At 35.0% G+C, this 24,989-nt stretch overlaps 2 protein-coding genes across 2 annotated transcripts in view; one reads left to right on the forward strand and one right to left on the reverse strand.

Annotated features, from left to right (window-relative positions):
• Positions 1-11,932, reverse strand: part of LOC129232649 (ero1-like protein) — a 46,732-nt gene extending 34,800 nt beyond the window's left edge. Inside the window, exons 1-3 of the mRNA XM_054866780.1 lie at positions 11,651-11,932; positions 9,998-10,117; positions 1,080-1,163 (exon numbers count right to left, since the gene is read on the reverse strand). Coding sequence (XP_054722755.1) covers positions 1,080-1,163; positions 9,998-10,117; positions 11,651-11,776 — 330 coding nt within the window. The 5' untranslated portion in view covers positions 11,777-11,932. The remainder of the gene's footprint in view (positions 1-1,079; positions 1,164-9,997; positions 10,118-11,650) is intronic.
• A 4,521-nt stretch (positions 11,933-16,453) lies between these two features.
• LOC129232650 (centrosomal protein of 120 kDa-like) overlaps positions 16,454-24,989 on the forward strand; it is a 74,519-nt gene continuing 65,983 nt past the window's right edge. The window contains exons 1-4 of the mRNA XM_054866781.1: positions 16,454-16,493; positions 20,534-20,722; positions 21,389-21,660; positions 23,903-24,223. Coding sequence (XP_054722756.1) covers positions 16,454-16,493; positions 20,534-20,722; positions 21,389-21,660; positions 23,903-24,223 — 822 coding nt within the window. The remainder of the gene's footprint in view (positions 16,494-20,533; positions 20,723-21,388; positions 21,661-23,902; positions 24,224-24,989) is intronic.

The raw sequence follows: 24,989 nt of genomic DNA on the forward strand, positions 1-24,989 counted from the left end.
ATTGCAAAAAGTATTACTTTAAAGCTGTATCTTTAATAGAAAAAAAATCCTTAGGAATTCTAATGACATGAAAACACAAAAATACCATCATCGAGAAAAAGCAGTTTAAAGTTTTTCTTTTGCAGAAGAACACATAGCGAGCATGGCCTAAAACCATTCATAACTTTTGAAATATTTGAACTAAAGCAATGAAACTTTTCCCTGTGTTCAGAATAGGTTTTAGGTTTGAAATAAGCAATAAAAAAATTTTTGATCGTTTCATCTTTTTGGAGGTACTGTAACCCCTTTTAAACTTCAAAATTTTTGACTTTCTGGAAAAAATATATGTTATGCACAGTTTAATTCTGAACAATTTGATACCTTATTTATTACCATACGCCAAAAACTTTTCGAGTTATTGTAAAAATGCCTAAACTTTCCCCATAGAGATTTATGTTAAAAGTAGCTGTTTAAGCCTCTTTTTCTCAGGTGCCGGTTTCTTCGGTTTTCTCGTTTTGCGCGCATGATATTTGAGAAAGTTTCTTATATATGTCCGTAAAACTTTTAATGTATGTTTATCTGGTTTATATTTATGACCTGAACCTAAATTTATTTTATTTTTTTTAAATTATTTATTTATTTTTTTGAAATTTGGTAAGTTAAAATCGAAAATTTACAAAATTTTGGGTAAAAAAATATTTTTTTTTAAATATTAACTTTAATTTTTTAGTTGAAGTTCAGGTTTAGATCGTTAAGATGTATCAGACAAACATGCATGAAAAGTTTTACGGAAATATATAAGAAACTTTCTGAGATATCATGCGCGCAAAACGAGAAAACCGAAGAAACCGGCACCTGAGAAAAAGAGGCTTAAACAGCTGCTGTTAACATAAATCTCTACGGGGAAAGTTTACGCATTTTTACAATAACTGGAAAAGTTTTTGGCGTATGGTAATAAATAAGGTATCAAATTGTTCAAAATTAAACTATGCATAGCATATATTTTTTCCAGAAAATCGAAAATTCTGAAGATTAAAGGTCCTTAGACCCTTTAAAAGAAATCTTTTCACAAGTACGGAATGGAATACAAAGAACAATACCTCGGAACACATCTGAACGGAACAATCTCGCATGGCACAACGCCCATCATCAGGCCAGAAAGGGCAGGCTCTGTTGAGATTCACCTGGAGAAAAGAATGGAGGGAAAAAAACTATTTTAATAAACACTGGACTTTAGTTTATCTCAGTCTTTGCGTAAGAAGAAATTTTTTAAAAATTGTATTAGTGAATCTGCTGATTTTTAAGCTTATTTTTTATGAAGATGGTGGTTTTCTTACATTACTTTTGCGAAAGTACCAATTACACTAGTTCGATTTTTGTTCCAGAGCTAAAAAATGGTAGTAAAATTGGCCTGAATTTCAAATGAAAATTAACACAGAAATATTCGAAATTTTTTCCTTTTATACATTTTTAAATTGTTTCACCAAAAAAAATTTTTATGATGTATCTCATACCTGTGCGAAACACTTTTCTTTTTCATCCACCTTTAACTATGAAGTACGAAAAAAATTAATAATTTTACTGGCTGTCTGAAAGCAGTTTCATGTGTAGCTCACGTTTTTCTCTCTTCTACATTCTCTCCATGAAGCTTTTTTTTTTAATTACTCCATTACATTTTGTAAACAACCTGATGAAATCTCACAACCATGCAATTTTTTTAATGAAAAATCATCCAAATGGGAATTTACAGTCTAAGTCTTCCAAGCCCATAGAGCAGTCTAAAATTTTTTTTGCTTCAGCTAAGCATTCTAAATTAAGCATTCTAATTTTTTGTCAATAATTTTTACTTCCTTTTGAAAAAAAGGAAGTATTGTATTCGTGAAAAAATTTTCACTCAAAAATCAACCTTAATTTCCATTTTGCTCACCCCCGAATAAATGTTAATTTTTTTTAGACTCGACCACACGTGGATAAGTGCCTAAGAACATATCGACACGCGAAATATCCATTTTGACGATTTCCGAGTTAGTTACGAGTTTTCTTGTGATGTCTGTATGTACCTATGTATGTATGAGCGTATATATGTCGCATAACTCAAGAGCGGCATGTCCTAGAAAGTTGAAATTTGGTACATAGACTCCTAGTGGGTGTCTAGTTGTGCACCTCCCCTTTTGGTTGCATTCGGGTATTTCTAAGGGGGTCTTTTGTACCTTTATGGGGGGAAATCATTAATTTCGATGTAAACTCAAGTGATGTTACAATTTGGCGAACATTTGGCGATATATCGGCAGTCTTTTGGTTTGCAAGTTTTTCTTTCTTCACTTTCTTCTATATCTTTCTTATAATTCTGATCCCTCCCCATGCTTGACGAGGAAGCAATATTCCCAACAAAAACAAAATGACACATGCAAAGACTTGACGACCATCCCAATGTCTGAATTATTGCAAAAGCAAAGCAAAGAGCGAAAATTGAAAGTTATTTTAAAAGCCTTGCTTGAATTAATTGCAAATATTTTATTTGTTAACAAACATAAGATGGCAACAGTCAAAAATTTTAAATCATTGAGATACTATTTCCTATCATTTCCATACAATTAAAATCACGAGAAATACGCAGACGACAATCTATTACGATTTATCTTTCTTATTGTTGCATTAATAAAAATATTTTTATTCGCAAAAAAAAAGAAATCAACACCTCTTGGAGCGATCGGCGTCAAAATAGAACCAAAGCCTGTTTACGTATGGATTCACATATATTCCAAATTTCAACCAGAACGTAGCATTACTTCTTGAGATAGGGCACTCAAAATGGAAAAAAAAGAACGGGTGATTGCGCTACCCCCCTTTTAGCTGTTGACACAAAACTAAAATCAGCTCTTACACCCACTAAGGGCTACTTGCCGATAAATTTTTCTTTCATTCCGTTCATTATTTCTTGAGATACAGCAGTCACAATGGACGACAAAAAACGTTCTACAGCTCAACCCCCGTTTGAGTTATTGACACCAAAATTGAATCAGCACCTGTTCCTGTTAATACCAACATATGGACCAAATTTTGTTTGATTCCGCCAGTAACTTCCCGAGGAATAGCAAGCACGCGTAACTCGAAAAACGTCCCATTGCTCCACCCCCCTTGGAGGAATTCGCGCCAAAAACTAATGGGCACAAGTTCACATAGGGGCACATATGTGTACTAAATTTCGTTCGATTTCATGCGGTAGTTTTTGTTGTAGAGCGGCCACAAAAAACTGGTCACACACAGACGTGACACACATACATACACACACACATACATACATACACACACACATACACACACACACAGAGACAGACAGACATTTTCCAAAAATGGTCGAAATGGACTCAGCACACCTCAAAACGTTCGAATCCGTCAAAATTCGAAATTCCAAAACTTGCACCAATCCAATACTTTCTTCTATATATTAGATATAGAAGAAAGTAAAAACATAAAACTCAACGATGAAACTACAATAAAACCTGTGTACAACGATACTGTTGGGACCTAAAAAAATATGGTAATAGACTGGTTATCGTTACAGACAGTATTGTTATACACAGGTTTCATTGTATCACAGACTTGTGTTATTAAACAATTTTTAAGTTGTTTAAATAACAAACACCAATGTGAAGACAACCATTATAATGCATACTTTGGAACCAGAGCTTTTGCATTACACAAGTTTTTAGATTATATAGATCAATTTCCAAATTTTAAAACTGATATTCAGAATATGCCTTTATATTTGCTTTTAGGAATAAGTTCTAACTGCATTGAGTACTAAAGCACTAATTACGAAATAAAAAAGTAGGTTTCACAATTAAAAAAATGAATTATCCTGCACTTCTGGCTTGATTAACAGCTGTATTTTGTAGAGCAATCTGACTCCCCTCCCTCCCCCCCTATGAATACTACTTTTAACTTAAAAGCTTTGAATTAAGCTGGAAAGATGAAAAAGTATTTAAAAATTTAATTTTCCTTGGAATTCTTATGTTTGTCCAAGGTGGAATCAAGCCTTTTTTTTAAAGTTCAAAACTTATTGTTTACGTCTGAAAAGTTGTGCATTTTATAAAGAATTGCGGTATATAGGTCGGCATTATAAGCGTATTCTACTGTATATGCATAAATAATGTTACTTGATTGCTATTGCATTTACAGTTCACACAAGTAATTAGTTATCCAATAATGGAATTATTTTCCACATTGTGGACTATTTATTTACAAAAGATATTAATAATTTGTGCTTTAAAAGTTTGCATTTTAAAATTACGCTAATGAACAAATTAAAATATTTCAAATATCATTGACCATATACTAATGACATGAGGTGATATCAAACTGTAATGTAAAATGTATTACATCTATATCTTACTTTTTTTTTTTTTTTTTCAAATCTTGAAAAATTATATAATTTAAAATTTTAGGTTTGGATTTTACTCCTGTGCAACATTTTCCACTGAATGAACTAAAAACCCCCCATGTCCTTGAAACACTAAAAATTTTTTGATTAACTCAATTTGGGTTTTCCACAAATTGAAGTACAAATCTATGCACAAAGCTACAAACTCAAGCTTTCTTTGACAACTGCATTAAATAAACAGCTTTCAGTCATTGGAAATCCAGGTCCGAACAATCGGATCGTGAAACTCTCCTTTTATAGGTTCACCTTTGCTTCATTACAAATTAGTTTTGAATATTGATTCAACTTCAGCTGATTGTACATGATAACCGTCTAAATGTCAACCAATTCTCCGCCAGCCTAAGCAAACAAAACATTTAAGCTTCAAAGCCAAATCATAATTAGGTACATTTTGAAATCATTACAAAAAATGTGTTGAAACTACCCAGCAAAAATCCTGCTCTAAATGGAATAACGAAAGAAAGTTAAATGGAATATTTGCTGATGCTAAATTTATCTAAATTTGTTTCTGAAAAAAAAAATTATGCTTAATATATTTTTTGCATTGGAGACAAATAAAATGTATCAATTTGTCACAAATATAATCAGGGTCACACGGGGGAATTATGGGTCACTCTCTTTCTGGAGTAAATAATGGTCACCAACTTTTTACTGTTAAAAAATGTTTTTGCAAAAAAACTAAATTATGCTAAGTTATTCTTATACATTCAACTTTCCTATACCAAGATCAAAAACAATGTAACAGTGAAGTAAATAATAGAAAAAAATAGTTTTCACACTTCTATAAAAACATCTTCATAAAAGATTGTCTCAGAAAATCGCGATTTTTTTGTGTTGGAGAAACACTGTTGAAAGAATAATTTTGTTGGTGCTGTTTTTTAATAGCAAATTGTCTAAGCTTTTTCATACCTACATACATTTTTCCTTCTCTTAAAAAAAAGTTAGCATAAATGTATGCCCCTAGTTTATAGGGGTAATTCTGGGTCAGTATATTTTCTGATATTTTTCGTATTTGTTTCTACATGAATAATATAAGTATTAACTGCAACTTATCCTTTTCTGTGTCAAACTCCCTCTTAAAAGAAATTTTAATGCTCCAGGTGCAACATTAGATATTTTATCATCTTCAATTGCTGCTAAGTATCATGCCCTTTTGGCTAGCAAGTCAATTTCAGCTTTGAAGATAATTTACGTCAGCATGCAATTATGGCACACACCAAGAAGCAAAATAAACAACAAATTAGTGTACAGTCGAGTCCCGACTTACGCAAGGGATGCGTTCCAAGACCTCTCGCGTAAGTTGAAATTTCGCGTTGTGAAAAAGGGTATGCGTAAAAACGTTTATAAACATACCCAATTATTTAACACGCTTGTAAACACCACCTCAAACTGTTTTAAACCATTCCTTAACTATACATTATCATTTCTTACATCAAGAACGGAATCATACGGAACGTTATTGGTATTTTTTTAAAAGCTGTTTTGTTCGACATAAAATACTGTTACGATGCAAAATCAATGATCAATGAGAAAGAGGGACATAAAATAAACTGGTACGGCATGTACTGTATACTAATAAAATAATTCACTATATAGTGTACTGTACAGTAGATCCGGTATATTTGTAACTTAAAAAATAAAAAAGGTGATGATTTATGCTGCCTGATCAAACCATTATTCGACAAATTTAGTTGAATCGCTAATTCTTTTATAACGTTTCCATCTATGGTAACACTTCGCTTCCAGGTTTCTTTAATTTACAATACAAGAGCAGCTTCCATTTTCTTCATTTTTGCGTTTTGCTTAGACACTACTCGGCGAACTTTTACAGATTTCCTTTTCTTGACTTTTAATTGTGCGTATGGAAGAGTCACTCATTTCCAATTGTCATGTTACCTTAATTTAGATAAAACAGCGGCTTTAGGTGTCATTACATTTCATCAACTTTCGCACTCAGAATGAAAAAAATAAATGGAACATGAGGAGTGTTATTTGTATGCACTCACAGAGCGATGTTCAGATTACTACGCTGTGGGAACTTCATCTGTCAGTGATGCTAAAGGAAAGAAGATTTATTTGCGAAAAAAAAAATTTTTTAGTAGCCAATAATAAAGTCGATACTTAGGCACCACGATTTGCAATTTTTTTGGAAAAAATTTTTCGTGTTGCTGGCGATTAATTCGCCTTAGGTCATAAATTTTTTACTGAGGAAAAAATCGCGTTATAGCCATTTCGCGTAAGTCGAATTGTGTTGTAGCGGGAGTTGACTGTAAATCACTTTAGTACCAAACAAGGAGACAAATTTGACAGTTATAACAAATCAAACTTGTTTGTCTATATTTTAACTACAATAGAAACCAAATTCACAAATGTAGTCAATGAGAAAAACCCTGCTTGCAAAAAAATAAAAGTACCTCAACAAGCTGATATAAACAGCGTTTAAATGCAAAACGAGCTTATTTTGGAATTGTCTATAACAACAACAAAAAGAGGGAAGAATTTGCAATGACACAATTGCAAAAACAATCCTGTCATAAAAATGTTTAAAGATGGTGCTATAACCGAATTCATTCTGTACTTGAAAATCAGATGTACTTTGCTGTGTATGATGATAAGCAACATATTCTACAATTGGAAAGTAACTTCAATTTTAGACAAAGAAAAAGCAGAAATGAATATTCTGGAACAAGGTGTCGGAAATTTTAGTTTGTTCAAGTGAGACATTTCTAGAAGTACAGTGGAGCATCAAAAATCCGCCACCCTGAAATCCACCAACATCCAAAATCCGCTTCGATTTTCCCCAAAACTTAATTTTTTAAATGATGAGGATGAAAGAGAGGCAGAATCTAAAAAAATTCTAATCTCGGAGGGTGTGCAGGTAGGAGAACACTACCTGGAATTTTTTAAACAACAAGATATTGTGTCGGAGCAAGAACTTCTAATGCTGTACAGCATACAAAAAAGACTTAAGCTTAAACTATCAAAAAATATGAAACAAGCTACAATTTCTGAAATGTTTTCAAAATGTAAATAGCTAATGATTTGTAAACTTGTATATATTAAATAATGTAAAATAATGTAACTATTATATTTTTATTCCTTGTTGTTTTTATTTTTCCAATTTAAAGGTACAACTCCCACCTATTTCCTTAGTGACCTGAAATCCGCAAAATCAAAAATCTGCACAACCACTTCTCCCAGTGGTTGGAAAAACTACATTTCTTTTGTAGCGAACTACAACTACAACTACTTTGACACAAATGTAGTTAACTACAACTACAGCTATTTTTTTCAAAATGTAACAACTACAAACTACTTTTGAAATGTAGTCGCTACTTCGCTACTTTTTAAAAAATAAATAAATAAATAACATACACATACACACCATTTGAGGATTGAATGAAAAAATTTAAAAAATGTTCAGATTATATATTGGCTCATTTGAACATGGAATATTGCAATAAGTTTTTTATTCTTTCTTTCCTTTACTGAAACGATTCGTCAATCCAAACATTTTTTACCATTTGCACGAATATTCCCTGCAAGAAAGGATTAAGAAGTGGAAGGAATTCAACCTTCAAATTTTTAATCCTTTCCTGACAGTAAGTAGCATTTCATTCAAGAAGTGTAACTCGGCTAATTGAAATTGAGATGAAATTCGATTTAAATTTTACATAGACATACATATACAGGAAAATGATTTAGATGATGAAAAGAATCTTTTAAACAAAAGAGAAACTTTAATTTTCATTATATGTGTTAATTTTGAAGGAACTTATATTTCGTAGGAATTAATTTCTTTTGAGCTTCAAGCTAGGGTTCCGAACCCATCTCATTGACTTTTAATATGTTAATATATTAATACTCTATCAGTGAAAAAGAAAAAAAAAAGGAAAAATATTTCAAACGGTGCTACTAATTATCCGAAACATGAAACATAACTAAAAATACTTACTTTACTTCAAAGAGCAATTTTAAACAACAGTGGACTCCGGCTACAACGCAATTCGACTAACGCGAAATGTCTATATAGCGAGTTTAACTCGAGAAACGCATTTTGCAGTTGACGCGAATTCCTCACCCGCAACACGAAAATTTTCGGGGCGGAAGCGCACGGCTTATATCATCTTGTTTCTTGGGTACTAAATATTAGTTTCGTGAATGGAATTTCCCTTTAGCATCCCTGAAAGCCAAAATTTCCCGCACCGTACTTGTCGAAACATCAGATTGTTGACGTACAAATCGCCGCTCAGCATTTTTTTCTTTCTAAATATGAAGTTGATGAAATATAATTTCGCATAAGCGAACTGTTTATCTAAAGTTTGAAACGCATCCCTCTCGTAAGTTGAGGTTCGACTGCATGTGCAAATGGCATTGATGCCGAAAGCTTTTTGCTTAACGGGCAAAGTTTTCATGAAACGGAAAAAAATCGTTTCTTTCTTTCTAAGCCATGCTCTATTCAAGGCGAATATTGGGAAAATGAAAGTTTCTATGCCAAACAAACTAATGGCGTCAAACAGATGCAACGTATGGCGTCAAAGTAATATGTCAGAGGTCAGCTCGTATTTTTCAGTCTTACGAATCTGATAGGTGCGAGTTTTACTTGCGTAAGACTTGCACTAGTCATATTCGTTTAAAAATGCGTTTTTTTTGAAACTTTATTCAAAAGTAGTTTCCAGAAATTGCTACAAACTACATTTTTTTGTAGCGAACTACTCGCTACTCTACTTTTTTTAAAAAGTAGTGCGCTACACTACAAATTACTAAAAAATGTAGCTACTACAGTAGCGTCGCTACTTGTAGCGCGCTACTTCCAACCACTGACTTCTCCCAATTTGTGCGGATTTTTGATGCTCCACTGTAATTTGAAAAATTTGACTGAACTTTTCAGTCTAGTTAATTGAAACTGAAAAGAAAAATCCTTACAGTTGATAGACACATGAATGATGATACAACTATTAAAGACTAACAACTATTATTTAACTATTAAAGAAATTTCTTCATTGAATTGTGCGCTTAGAGCAAAGATCAATAGCCAATTGTAGCCGACTAGTATGAGTAATATCAAATTATTTCAATTACAATGTATTATTTCTTTAACATAAAACTTTTTGTCATTAAAAAGTCTCCTAGTGGGCTAAGAAATGATAATTTAGAATATAGTTAAACACTTACCCCTTTTTTAAAGTAAACTTTTGACAAGGATTACTTTAAAAAAGGAGTGACCCATATTTGCCCCATGTATGACCCATAATTGCCTCAATCCGGGGTAATTCCTGGTCACTCATTTAATTTTAATAAAATAACTAATAATGTAATTTTAGGTAAAGGGATTATTTGAATAATTTCTAAACTGTGTAAGCTCACTCCATATCAAATTAAATCATTTTATTTTTTATACTTTAGAAAATATTAAGACGTTACGGGTATTTTGACCCATAAATTGCCCCGTCTGACCCTATGTACATTCTATAAAAGGCAACTATTAAGATTTTGCTAAAGGATTTTTTCATACTAAAATTTTAATATCAATGTTAAAATGACAAAAAACTATGTAGTCGGCCGAGATCTCACCTTGATGTACCGAAAAAAATCTGATACCAGGAGGCTCTTCAAAATCGGATAGAGTCTTATATTGTTGAAATGATCCACAGTATCAATGTTGCAAGAGCAGTCGTCAATTCTACCTTCGAGCTAAAATAAAGAGAACAAAATGAAAAGCAAGTGTTTTCAATATTAAAATATATGCAAAAAATCATATGAAGTGGCATTAACATTGACGATTAATTAGTCATTCAGTATTCTGTATATTGCCGGTTCAGCCGAATATTTTAATATTTGGCAACCAAATATAAATATATTAGACAGTTTGGTGAATAAACACATATTTCTTATACAATGAGTGAAAGGTATAGTAGACCACCATAGTACAAAGTTAATTCGAATTCTTGCACAATAATATTATCCCATTCAGAGCAATTTTAATGTAAAAGAAAACACTCAGATGTTTAGTTTATTTTTTTTTTTTCAATTTTCCTTAAATCTCATGACAAGACATAACAATCAAGTGTCAATTCAGGTTTATATTTTAAGGTTTGCATTTTGCAACAAAAAAAATAAATAAATAAAAAAAAGAACTATTTTGTGAACTTTCTTAATTTTTGGTTAAAAAAAATATTTTATTTCCCCTTATATTTGGGTATAATCTCATGCATTATTTTGTGAAAAAAAACATCTTTTCACATTATAAAGAGAATTTTTGGCAATCACAACGAAATCCATTTATCTCTAAACGTAACAATCTGAATGACTTATTTTTTTTTTAGAAATAAAAATAGTCTTGTTTTCGGTAGAGTCGATTCAGTTTACAAGATAGAAAGAGGTGGTTTTACAAATGAAATTTTGTGAAGAAGCTGCTTTTACTATTTAGAAATTAAATTTGTGAAGGGGGGGGGGGGACCGTGTTTATCATGAAACTGGTCTCTCAAATTTCCCCTAATCCATTTTGCTAGAAACAAAACCAATGGTTCCATTCTCTTTAAATGAAATGAAATTTACAATCGGAAACATTTTTTGAACCCTAAAGCCAAAGGTAATATGGACCAAACCGAAGAATATAGAAAATTGAACAGCAAGAGGAAGTGCAATTGACAACACCTGTTGCATCTTTAAAGAATGGTTTTGAAAAGATTGCAATATACACTGCAAATCATTTTCAAGCAATTTGTTGTATAACTTAGCTTTGAAATGAGTACTAGACTTATTTTGAAAAAACGGACCTATTATTTCTAGATCTCGGCATTTAAATTGCCTAATTCAGAACAACGCTTGGATATACTTTTGTTGGAAACATCCGAGTAAAAGTTAGAAATGACAATAGTGCACTGCATGAATGAAGTAAAATAGAAATTTCGGGGATATTTCGATAATTGGGAATCTGGCGATCTTTTGTCATTGGCGTCAATTTTTGGCTCCAGTGCCTGCACCAGAGATATGTTTCTTTGCAAATCTAAACAAAGAGACAGGAAACCATCTATACACATAGGGTAACTATAAAACAGCAGGGTTACCAAAATATAATTATTTGCGCCAAAAATGAGACGACAGCGCCCGATTCCCAATTATCGAAATATCCCCGAAATTTCCTAGTTCCCTGTTTGAAAGTATAACACCGATTGCGCAAATCTTAATTTATGAAAGTAGGTTTTATACAAAATCATTACATACTTTGCAGAAACAGCCACCGGAAGATTCGGGCTCAAAACTACAATATGCCAAAGACTGAAACAAAACCGAAAATGCATAAAGTAGAGGAAGTCCCTGAACTTTTTGAATACTCAGTAATGTAAACATTTTCAGTACACAAAATGCTCATTGCCCAGAAACGTTACTTGGAATGCCTTAAGTCTTTGAAAAGCATTTTAGCACGTCAAAATGATTGACAGACACATGTGAATTCCCGGGTTTGCACCAGCTGATGTGTTTTTTCGTCATAACAAGACGTGTCATTCCGGCATTACAACAGCAGACTGCTCTCAACGGTTGTCAGGGATCACGTCACCTCACTTCCTTTTAATAAAAAATGACGCAAGAGAAAAGTCGAAGGTGGAGTAGACACTTTTAACTGTACGATCCGGTGATGGTGCTGCCATCTATCGGTTGAAAAAATAATGGAGGCAAGGCACTTAGTATGCAGTCCTCGACATAAATACAGTTGTAGTCAGTTGTGACTGGGAATCGGAAATCGGAATAGACTCTTCCAAACAGAACAGGGGATTTCGGTTCCTACCTTTATGCTTGCGTTCGACGAACCTCACCGGTCAACCGGTGACTAACCAATTACTAACAGCAGTGTTCGTTCCTGTTTTATCTGAGTTTTCTTATTTGGAATAGTTTACAGCTGAATACTTTAAAATACAATATAATTCAGTATTTCTATTCCTATTCAGAGTCACAACTGACTACAACTGTATTTATATCGAGGACTGCATACTAAGTGCCTTGCCTCCATTATTTTATATACCGATAGAAGGCAGCACCATTACCGGATCGAACAGTTAAGAAGATGAATTTAGAACTTGACCAGGAGCTAATAGCTACCTGGTGCTAGCACCCCCAGAGGTATCGTTGTAGTCTCCTATGGATGTTAAGATAGGGCCGTGGTAGCCCGATCGGTAGAGTGTCGGATTCGGGTCCGGAGGGTCCTGAGTTCGAACCACGATGGTCGAAGATCCACCGTCGTCATTAAAGGGAACTGGGCGACGTTAAATAGGCTCGTAGTCTCAAAGTCCTCCAGGTGAAACAATACCTCTGGGGGTGCTATAGCACCAGGTAGCTATTAGCTCCTGGACTAGTTCTAAATTCTCATTAACTGTTCGATCCGGTGATGGTGCTGAGTTTTCTTATTTGGAATAGTTTACAGCTGAATACTTTAAAATACAAGAAAAAAAAATTGAATTTTGACATCTTGAATTCAAATTATGTTTGTAGCAATCACGGGTGTGTGTTTGTGTGTGGGGGGTATGTATGTTTGTGTGTAGGGAGTATGTGTATGTGTGTGTAGTCATATGTGTTTGTGTCTGTGTTCAGGCATGAATGTGTGGGTAGTTGTGTGTATGTGTAGGTGTCTGTATGTATGCGTGTGTGTATGTGTACGTGTGGTGTATGTGTTTGTAGGCATATGTGTTTGTGTCTGTGTGCAGGCATGAATGTGTGGGTAGTTGTGTGTATGTGTGTGTAGGTGTATGTGTTTGTGTGTGTGCGTGCGTATGTGTGTAGTGTAGTGTATGTATGTATGCGCGCGTGTGTAGGACATGGATGCAACCTGGAGACGGCTTTCGCTAGAGTCCCTAGGGACTCTAGCTTCAGCTATAGAAGCAGCATCGTAAGGAGCCGGTCGACGGTGATGGTGCGGAGGGTGGCGGTGTAAAAATAAAATGATAGGACGCCAAAAACAGTCAAATGAAAGCAATAAGCAATCGTGATTGCTCAATAATTCAGTATTGAACCCTAGTCTCAAAAAAGATATTAAATTTGATATTTTTCTACATTTAGTTGGCAACAACTATTTGAAGTTCCGATGATACACAAATGTTTCTGTTTTGCTTGTCAAAAATTTTTGGAAAAAAATTTAATATAGTTTGGACGTTTCTGTTTCTTTTTTCTGGTGCTTAACATGTGTTAAAAGTGTTTGACTTTTTATTGCAATTTGTATAGTTTGTTTCGAATGTAAATATAATAAATTTTGTGCAAGTTACTGTGAGCGCTAACAGTACATGACATCTAACTCCGTTCCAACTGATGTAAATAACTCATTGGATAAAACAATTTTCATATTGTAAGTGTTGTATTTGTCCATTATTTTGTAAAGCCTGTTTATGAGGAATTTAAATCCTAAGCAGTTTTTTTTTTTTAATTTTATTGAAAATATAATTGTGAACCCGATTTCAGACCCGTCATTTAGAGGAACAAAGTCCCCTTTCCCTGCAATGATCTTGGAAACAATGTATTTTTTATTTGTGGTTCTTATTTTGTTTTTTTGCCCTCAATATGTGCCTTCCCTGTGGAAAATTTTGAAAAGACGGACCTGAGTGATAACTGGACTTTCTGTTTGGCACTTTTCCAGAATTATTCGCCAAACTTGGTGTCCAAAAACTTTTTTTTTCTTCTGTCACAATGAAAATAAAGCTTTATAAAAACCAATAAAATTCCTGGAACTACTTTGATATACCCCCCCAAATCGGAAATTTGGCTACCTTTTTTTCTCGCCAAGCAAAATACCTGTTTTATGGCTCAAAATTCCCTGAAACTTTTCAACAACACTACATACAGTAGGCATATTGAAAGCTAAAAGATAAAAATAATTAATAGAAAAAAAATGTAATTGGAAAATACAACCAGATTTGCAGCAAAATACAGTAAATCAGAAATCTGCTTGATCATTTCACTAAGAATTGGCGAAGAAGTGAAATGGCACTAAAAAACTTAAAAAAGAAAAAAAAAACTCAAAAAATGGTACAAAATACAAGAAAATATTAAATTTGGAAACAATAAAAACCTAAAAGCTGAAAAAAACCTTAATTGGCAACACCAAAATAAGAAACAGCAACCCTAAATGGTCTGTAGGAAGTGCCAGATTTGGCGGGTCATTTTTTGGGGGGTATATCAAAGTTATACCAAATTCCTTAAAAAAGCAAGAAATTAATTTGGCTATTGGAGGTACAATATAATCTAAATACTCGAAACTTAGTTTTTTCCTTTGCAGTTTTACATTTCATTTTCTTTAATTAAAATTGCAGTTTGAATTTCAGTTTATGTACCCTGGTTAAATTTATAGGTTCTTTTATTTAATTTATGCTTTCCTTAATTTGGAAAATCTGAATCGCCTGTCAGTTCGGATTAAGCTATACACAGTAAAAACTAATTTTATCACTTTTCATTTTTGGTATTACAATAGAAGACCGTTGTAACGCACACCTTGGGACCAGAGCTTTTGCATTACACAGGTTTTTGCATATCTATATGTATAGATCATTTACAAATTTTGAAACTAACATTCAGAATATATCTATATATTAGCACTTCAGAATGAGTTTTATCTGCAATGGGTATTAAAGTACCAATATTACAATTAGTTATTCACAAATAAATATGCTTCACAATCAAATTCCTGCACTTCTGCTAGCTTCATGGTTTGCATAACAGCTGCATTTTCAAGAGCCATCTGGTATTTTCTGTTTACTATGAGTACAAATTTTAAATTTAAAAGCTTTGAAATAAGATGGAAAGATGAAAAACTTTCAAAATTTAATTTGCCTAACCATTTTTATGTTTGCAAAGCAAAACCGAGGGATTTTTTAAACTTCGAAAACCTATTGTTTACTTCTGAAAAGTTGTGCAGTTTATAGAGAATTGCGTTATATAGGTTGGCGTTATTATGGTCTTCTACTGTATTGACATCGGTGAAAATAAAATTTTATGTCCTTTCCCTTCTCTCAAAGAAAAGAAAGCCTCTTTTATTATTTGAAAAAATACAAAGAAATATAAAGTTTTTTTTTTGAATTTCATGACACAAATTGCACAATCAAAAATTCTTAGGAGGGGTGAAATTTACCTCCCTTTTGATTTTGAATAAACTGGAGCAAAATTCATTCCTCCTTTATGACCAGACCCATACTTCTCTGGGAAGAGGAAGTTGTTCACAAAATATGTAATGTCAGTAGTAGTTGTCATTTTTGTGCAGTTCTGTTATTTTTGCAGATTCACTAAAATCATGCATTTTTTTACTCTACTTTAAAAGTTTTTTTTTTTTTTTCCATATTCAGGGGTCAATCCAGGATATTTTTCTCGCTACCTGTTTTTGTGAAAGTATTGCATCATTCTATTTTTGTTAAAGTTTTTTTTTTATCAGCATTGTTTTTGTGAACTTTTAGAGGCATCCTAATTTTTGTAAAAGAGAAGTAGAACAAGTGAAATTTTATTTTGAAAAGTGTAAATGTCAGCTAGTATTATTTTTATGACAGGTTTTGTTTTATGGGGAGGGGGGGGGGAGCTAAAAACCTAAGAAGTACCAAAAATACCATCGTAATTTCAGCTTAATGGGCTATATACTGTATACAGTATTGGAAATTATGAGAAAAACGGTTCCCCAAAACATGTTGAAAGATTGCGATAATATTGCATAAATACACTTTGGCGAGAAACAGCTAAAAATGAGTTAAAATACCACAAAAAGGTTGCTATTTAAGCGATTGTTCATATAAACCTGCTTAGAATTTTATGTTATGAGTAAATTTTGTTTTAAACAGAGAAACAAATTTTATATTTTAAAATGTGAATTTTTGTGAAATTTTCGCTGTTTTTGTGAAGCTACCTGATTTTATTACTTGATTTTTGTGAAAGTACCGATTTCAAAACAAGATTTTTGTGAAGGTACCGAAAAACGGTAGCAAAATCAGCCTATATTGGGCCCTGATATTGAATTCATTGTTCTTATATTTCAGCCTTGAAACTGCATGATGCCGTGATATAATGGGTACTAATTATGTCATTGTGGTCTCTGTTCTTGAGGGTAAGTATTTGAGAATAAGAATCTTGATTCAATGTAATCCTTTAAAAACCCTTAATGTTTTAAATATTTGTGCAGTGTTATATGATGTGTTACGATTTTTCCCAAAATACAACCGTTCTCAGTAGAGACGTACCGAGTAGCACTTTGGCCGAGTACCGAGTACTCGGCCTTTCATTACTCAGCGAGTTATCAAGTACCAATTATGTTTTATGATGAACCACCGACGCACATGTGATGAATTATGAACTTATTGGAATAGTAGTATAGACCTCCTTGTCCATATAATAGTTTTTAAAACTAAATTCCTGCTGAAATTCAATTTACGCATTATATAAACAATTTTGTTTGTGTCAACAATTTTACAAAAAAATTATTTATAAAATTAAAAATAAATAAATAAAAGGTATGATTAATTAAGTTGGAATTAAAACAAATTTATGCCAATCAGTTATAGTTTTAGTCCGCCAAACATAAATAATATTAATACAACAAATGTGCAGGAACACTGCAGACATGTGTTTCTGACCCCCCCCCCCCACAAGGAACGTCTTTTTCAGTGCATAACATGTGTGCTAAAGAATGTAAAGACATTCAACAAAAAAATCCGACTTTTGTCGGATGCCTTTATATCCACGAGGTCCCATGTGGTGCATTGAAAAAGGTATTCCTTGTAATGCCAAAACACGTGTCTGCAGTGTTCCTGCACTGTGCTTTTAACGTTGTTTTATTTTTTAAGCAAAGGTATTTTCATAATTTTTAATAACTAATTTTTGTTTGTAACAAAAATCCATTTTTAATATAAAAATTCCATATTTTCTATACTTTTTTTTTGCATAATTTTACATAAATAAGTTTTATCAACTTTGGGGACATTAAAATAAAGATCTATTCTATTGAAGCATTAAACTTCATTATTCTCAAAATTTAAAATTTTACTTATAAATTTTAATTGTAAATGATTGCGGAATATAATACTTGCTCTTTTTTCTATAAATTTTAATATCTGTCTCGGGCAATATTAAATTTTTTGCAACTACTGGGTATTGGCCGAGTATCTGATCAGAATTTGGCCGAGTACCGAGTACTCGGCAAACTGGCCGAGTACCGAGTATTTACCGAGTACTCGGTACGTCTCTAGTTCTCAGGGTTGGATTTGGAAGTGTGGAGGGTCCAATCAGGGTTCGAAAAAATTATCCTATTTTCGAAAATATCCGATGCTTTGATATATATCTGAATATTTTGATATATGTATATATACAATATTTTAGATTCAAAAAATTCCCATTCAATTCGTTTCTGTTAGCATAAAATATTATTTTATTTTATTTAGTTTTTATTCTCGGTCCACAGCCGATAATTTAAAGAAAATAATTTAAAGTTAAGTGTACCTACTTTAAGCCCAGTCTGGTAAAAGTAGAACCTGTCAACTAGTTGGTGCTAACACTTCAATCGACGATTCCCCCACGCCATAATTAATGGCGACTGTTTACTGAAACCATCGGAGATTGCATGTCTCGATGTGTCGATTCAGAAAAGTTGAGTTGTCACCTGATCGACTCGAATTAATTCCACTTGTTGACCGCACGTGCTATGGAGAGGAGTACGAAGATTCGCGGTAGTGGAATATGCAAATGAGTGATGGTCGAAGTAGAAGTTAGTGTGGTGACGTCATCGAGGCATGGAATCTCATTGGTTGATAAAACATATATATTGTGGCGAGTGGCAGCGAACTCTCGACTCTCGTTTTTTCTTCTTTCAACGATCCCCAGTGGTTGGTTCTGATAGTGAAGCCTAGCCCGGCTCACGTGGGGGGGGTTTTTCCCCGCGATGCTAGCGGGGGTTTTTGTGGTATGTGATGTTTAATATTCCAAAGTCCTGGAATTAGTGAATCCAGGTGAAGAACCTGTTGTGTTGTGTCCAGCCAATTAAAATGTCGGGGATGTGAGTTCCATGTGTCTACCTGTGATGTTCACCGATCTACGAATTGTGTAATGGTGCTTTTCATTCGGACATTCCTGAAGTGTGATTCGGCGGACCTTTTGTGAGTTTTCTACCTGATCCTTCGGAGTGGCAAGTGACTGCATCGACATCTTGGTGACATTTTTCTTTATATTTTGGAACCACTTTTGTTATGATATTTTGGGGTTGTATTTTATGGGGATGTTATTCTAGTCATATTTAATAAATGTATTTTTCTGAAACATGTTTTTTGCTTGTCTCCAACTTGACATTACACGGCCAGTTAAGGTTGGCTTAGTTTAAATATCTTAACTTCTGGATTTTAAACTTAACTTTAATTTATGCCAACAGTTTCGTCAAATAATTTTTAAATTTTTGAGCTCAAGAAGCGAGAAGTTGTAAGGATGACCTGCAAAGTTAATCATTTTTCGATTTTTTTTTTACTTTATTTCTCTTTAACTCATAGGTACAAATTATAAATTAAATGAATTAAAAACGAGCTGATCACATGACTTTTACTCTAACTTAATGTCATTTTCTCTTTATTGGCAGTTTTAATGTGATTCAATAGTTTACACTCTAAATATCTCCAACAGCTGCCAAATTGAAACCAGATTAAAAAAATAATAATAAAATAAAAAATAATCGCCAAGTTGGCGACAAAAACTTGGCGACCAAAAGACTGGCGATATATCGCCAAGTGTCCGCCAAATTATAATACCACTTGAGTTTACATCAAAATTAACAATGATTTCCCCCAACAAAAAGGGGCAAAAGACCACCTTTGGAGCATCCGAGTGCAACCAAAAAGGAAGGTGCTCAACTAGACCCCACTAGGATTCCAAGTACCAAATTTCAACTTTCTAGGACATTCCGTTCTTGAGTTATGCGACATACATACGTACAGACAGACGTCACGAGAAAAGTCGTTGTAATTAACTCGGGGGTCGTCAAAATGGATATTTCGGATGTCTGTACGTTCCTAGGCATATATCCACGTGTGGTCGGGTTAAAAAACAAAAATCAACATTCATTCGGGGGTGAGCAAAATGGAAATAATGACCGATTTTTGAGTGAAATTTTTTCGCGAATACAATATTTCCTTTTTTGTAAAAGGAAGTAAAAATAATATATTGTCACTGAAATGCTTGATCAAATAAAAAATTGATAGTAAATGGATGCTTGGAATGAGGGCTTTCTGATATATCGATAATAATAATATTTTTGTGCAAATATTCTTTGTAGAAATACAAAAAATAAATAAATAAAAATGTCTGGGAGAAAAAAACGTAAAATTTGCTGACCCGTGAAAGTTAGGATATTTTGTAAAACTTTCATTGTGGGGGCCTCTTTGTCGTGGAGGCCCCGGGCCAGTATGTTGAGTTGAGCTCATAATGAGAAATCTTTATGCAGTTAAGTCTCAGTTTTGATTTGCGACCTAATTTTGCTACACTTTGAGTTTGAATTGTTAGTTTATTATGTTTCTTACAAAAAGCAAGTAGTTAATCTTTTAAGCATCTGCTCATGAATAAACCAGGAGGAAGCTGTTCTTAATAGTTAATCCAGTGATAAATGGATACTCTTTCCAACACACGTTTAGAAACAAAAGATTAATAAATTGGAAACATTTTCTAATGAGCGAAATTCCACAATTTTATGAATTCAGATTATCTGATTTTCTTGAAAATGAAATTTTAGCTACTTTGGTTTTTGAGCAATCAGTCCCCAAAGAAAAAGTCACGGGGTGTTAAGTCCGGTGACCTCCCTCTCTCTCTCCCCCCAGGCAAGAAAATCCCCGTCCGCCACGACCGGTGCCTGGTGGTGGAGGCCAAGTTTGATGGGGAACCGATTAAATTATTTGAGTAACCCATCATGAACCAAGAGAAAGTGGTTCTTAGTTTTTAACCTCGTGATGAACTGATATTTTTTCAACAAATGTTTGTTACCTTAGGAATTAAAAGATAATAAATTAGAAATTTGAATTCCTTAAAAATAAAATTTCGGCCACTTTAGTTCTTGAGCAATCAGTCCCCCAAGAAAAAGTCACGGGGTGTTAAGTCCGGTGACCTTCCTCTTTCCAGGCAAGAACTTCCCCGTCCGCCATGACCGGTATCTGGTGGTGGAGGCCAAGTTCGACGGGGAGGTGATGTCCACCGACCCGGCCCCCCACGTGATGCGCCCCCACTTCAGCACCGAGCTGGCTTGGGAGGTGGACAAGAAGGGGCTGCAGATGCACCGGCTGCAGCGCTCCCCCATCAAGCTGAACACATGTTTATTACCATACAATCAAAAGATTAATGAATCAGAAAAATTTTGTTCTTATGAGCAAAATTCCACGATTTTCCAAATTCAGATTATTTGAATTCCTGAAAAAGGAAATTTCGGCTACTTTAGTTTTTGAGCAATCAGTCCCCCAAGAAAAAGTCACGGGGTGTTAAGTCTGGTGACCTTCCTCTCTCTCCCCTCAGGAGAGAATTTTCCTGTTCACCACGACCAGTAACCAGTCATGAACCAAGCGAAAGCGGTTCTTAATTTTTAATCTCGTGATGAATTGATGTTCTTTCAACAAATGTTTGTTACCATAGTATCAAAAGATTAATAAATTAGAAATATGTTCTTCTTCTGAGCAAAATTCCACAATTTTCTGAATTCAGATACAGTGAAGCACCGTTTATACGTTTCTCTTTTATACGTCTTTATCAATCATACGTTTTTAAAATTGGTCCCTGTAAAGTCTAATACACATTAACTTATATCTATTATTCGTTTTTTCGTTTGTACGCTTTTTCATACAGTCCCTTCAAAAACGTATAAACGGTGCTCCACTGTAATTTGAAATCCTTAAAAATAAAATTTCGGCTACTTTAGTTTTTGAGCAATCGACCCCCCAAGAAAAAGTCACTGGGTGTTAAGTCCGGTGACCTTCCTCTTTCCAGGCAAGAACTTCCCCGTCCGCCACGACCGGTACCTGGTGGTGGAGGCCAAGTTTGACGGGGAGGTGATGTCCACCGACCCGGCCCCCCACGTGATGCGCCCCCACTTCAGCACCGAGCTCGCTTGGGAGGTGGACAAGAAGGGACTACAGATGCACCGACTACAGCGCTCCCCCATCAAGCTGCAGTGGTACGCCCTGGACCTGGACTCCCCCAAGAAGGAGACCATCGGGTACATGATCCTCGACATACGCCTGGCGCAGGAGAAACTGCAGGTGGGTGACATTCATGAAAGGATCCCTTTTCCAGCATTGCAAAATAATTATTATTCTTAAAAAATGAATGTCCAGTTTTCATTTGAATTTTGATTTTTTGAATGCAAGTTATGATTTCCCAATTAAAATGAGATGGGACTATACTGGCGGTGTATTTCATGTATTTCTGCTTTAGCCCTGGCTAATGGGCAGTTATTTACTGAATATACCATGCCTTGCCTTCAATATTCGAGTTGAACCGAACCATTGCTTCGGTCACTCGTCTGGTCAGTGCTAATTCTATGTTAGCTACCAGTTTGTTTGGCACTCTCTACATGAAATACACCAACAGCTCAGCCAATTCCAGCCGCGGACTGCAGTTTCGCACTCATCAGCCCGGCATAGGAAAGTGACTGAGCTGGAGATGGAAAACCTCTTAAGGAAGCCAAGAGTGCCAAACAAACTGGTAGCTAATACAGAATTAGCACTGACCAGATGAGTGACCGAAGCAATGGTTCGGTTCGACTCGAATATTGAAGGCAAGGCAGGTATATTCAGTACGTATTTCTGCCTTAGCCCTGGCTATAGAGCGGTAACTTACTGAATATACCTGCCTTGCCTTCAAAATTCGAGTCGAACCGAACCATTGCTTCGGTCACTCATCTGGTCAGTGCTAATTCTGTATTAGCTACCAGTTTGTTTGGCACTCTTGGCTTCCTTAAGAGGTATTCCACCTCCAGCTCAGTCACTTTCCTATGCCGGGCTGATGAGTGCCAATTAGCACGAAACTGCAGTCTTCGGCTGGAAATGACTGAGCTGGCGGTGTATTTCATGTATTTCTGCTTTAGGCCCTGGCTAATGGGCGGTAATTTACTGAATCTACTCGGTCTGGTTTCTCGTTTCGGCAAATGGAAAGGAATGGGCCAAGTTTGCACCCGTCCTATTATGATTGGTGATTTTCTAGAATAGATAATACAGGGCAAATCCGTAAGAAAAGAAATAGTCATTTGGATGAGGTAATAAAGATGTCAATGTTATGGCCAATTTGTACCCGTACTTATCCTGAGTATTATATTTACAGTGTAAAATGTTGTGCTATTTTTATTTCATATCAATCTTAAATGATGGGAATGAGTCACCTGGAAATTTTGCATTTAGATGTAGTTTTGCTATTAAAGTTCACAGGAGTTTTTCCTGAATTTCCGGGAATGGACACGAAACACCTGTTTTTTTAATGTAAAATCTGCTTGGGTTAATCCTTGAAAAAAAAAGGAAAAAGAATGACCATAAGTTGTTTTGACATTTGCTATCTTAATTCTACTCATTATAGTTTTTATTTCACTCAAAATTTCTTCGTCTTTGTTATTGTTATTAAAGCATTCCTAGTTGAGCAATCATGATTGCTTATTGTTCTCACTTGACTGTTTTGATGTCCTATCATTTTATTTTCCTGCCAGCACCCTCTGCAGCATCACCGTCTCCAGGTTGCATCTATGTCCTACACACGCACATACATACAACTACACACGCACACATACACAAACACATTCACACACATACACCTACACACACATTCGCAAACACATACGCACACACATACATATAGACACTTACACATACACACACATATATACCTACACATACTTACACATACCCCCCCCCCCACACACTTATGCCAGCACACAGACAGAAACACACATGCCCACATACACATACCCCCTACACACAAACACACATAGCCCCTACACATAAACACACATACCCCCACACACAAACACACATACCCCCCCCACACACAAACACACATGCATACACACACACAAACATATTCACACGCATACACCTACACACACATTCGCAAACACATATGCACACGCATACATATAGACACTTACACATACACACACATATATACCTACACACACTTACACATACCCCCCACACACATTCATACACACAACTACCCACACACTTATGCCAGCACACAGACACAAACACACATGCCCACATACACAAACCCCCTATACACAAACACGCATACCCCCTACACACAAACACGCATACCCCCCACACACAAACACACACACACTCGTGATTGCGAAAAACATAATTTGAATTCAAGATGTCAAAATTCAAATTATATAATTTTTTTTAAATTAGTCTCATTAAGTTCACTATATTGTTTAAAGTTGAGTTTTTGCATAGAGTTCAGCTTGTTTGGTTGCCAGCTTTGTGCCAGGTGACATAGAACTCCTCTTTCCAGAGTCCGAAGTGGTACCCGATGCTGAACTCCAAGTACCAGAAGGAGAAGCCCGAGGTCCTGCTCTGCCTCTACCTGGAGAGGGTGGCGGAGGACGTGTCCAAGCGGAACTCCATAGCGGAGGACGGCGGCAGGAAGTCGTCCTCCGCCAGGGCGCCGGTGGTCCAGAGGGCCAAGTCCCAGGGGGGCACCCCCCAAAATGGCGCCAGGCTGAAGCCGGTGCTCCTCTCCCACGCCGGCTGCTACCAGATCGGGCCGCCGGAGTTCTGCAGCCAGAAGTTCGTCTTCTCCGTCACCCTGGCTTTCGCCGCCAACCTCAACAAGGTGAGTGTATTATACAATCGAAAGCTGAGCGTATGTATCTATGTATCGTCAAAGATTGCCTCAAGGTTGAGATTTTAATTTCAAAACATTCTGGGTGAGATTACCCAAATTTCGCCAAATAATGTTTGGAATTTCAGTTTTAAATCTTCAATTTTGAAAATTTTCCGGGAGAAAACCTCCGAGCGCACTCACACCTTCCATTAAATTCGCAAATGACCTACATTTGCTTTATAAACACTCCAGTTTGATGGAAAATATTCAGGAGAAGAGCCTCCTCCCCCAGATAGTGTAAAACTGCGTTTTTAATACTTCAATGGGGTCGTTTCCAAAATTTTAAAAGTATTTTTTTCTGAAAGAGCATGCTCAAAAAAATAGGATCTGACCATTTTTTAAATCATTTGTTTAAAATTAATATTTTTAAAACATTACATAAATTCAGTAAATTACCGCCCATTAGCAAGGGCTATATGCTTTCATTGTTTATACTTCTGCCGATGACATAACAAATGATGAAATGCCATTCACAGAACAAAATATTTAATTTGCATCTTTACTCACTTGTATTGGCAACGATAGGGTTGATAGCAAGCATACCGCGCAATTTTTAATTCGCTTCTTGATTATCGTAACGTGGAAACGCGATAGAGAAATATGCGGCAAAGTGCATCATTTGTGACGTCATCTAGACTACGCCTTGTTTGAAAAATCGTACATTTTCAAAAATGAATTTAAAAATAACTGTTGGGAAAATGAAAGTATTTTCTGG

This window comes from Uloborus diversus, unplaced genomic scaffold (assembly GCF_026930045.1).
Source record: "Uloborus diversus isolate 005 unplaced genomic scaffold, Udiv.v.3.1 scaffold_13, whole genome shotgun sequence".
NCBI lineage: Eukaryota > Metazoa > Arthropoda > Arachnida > Araneae > Uloboridae > Uloborus > Uloborus diversus.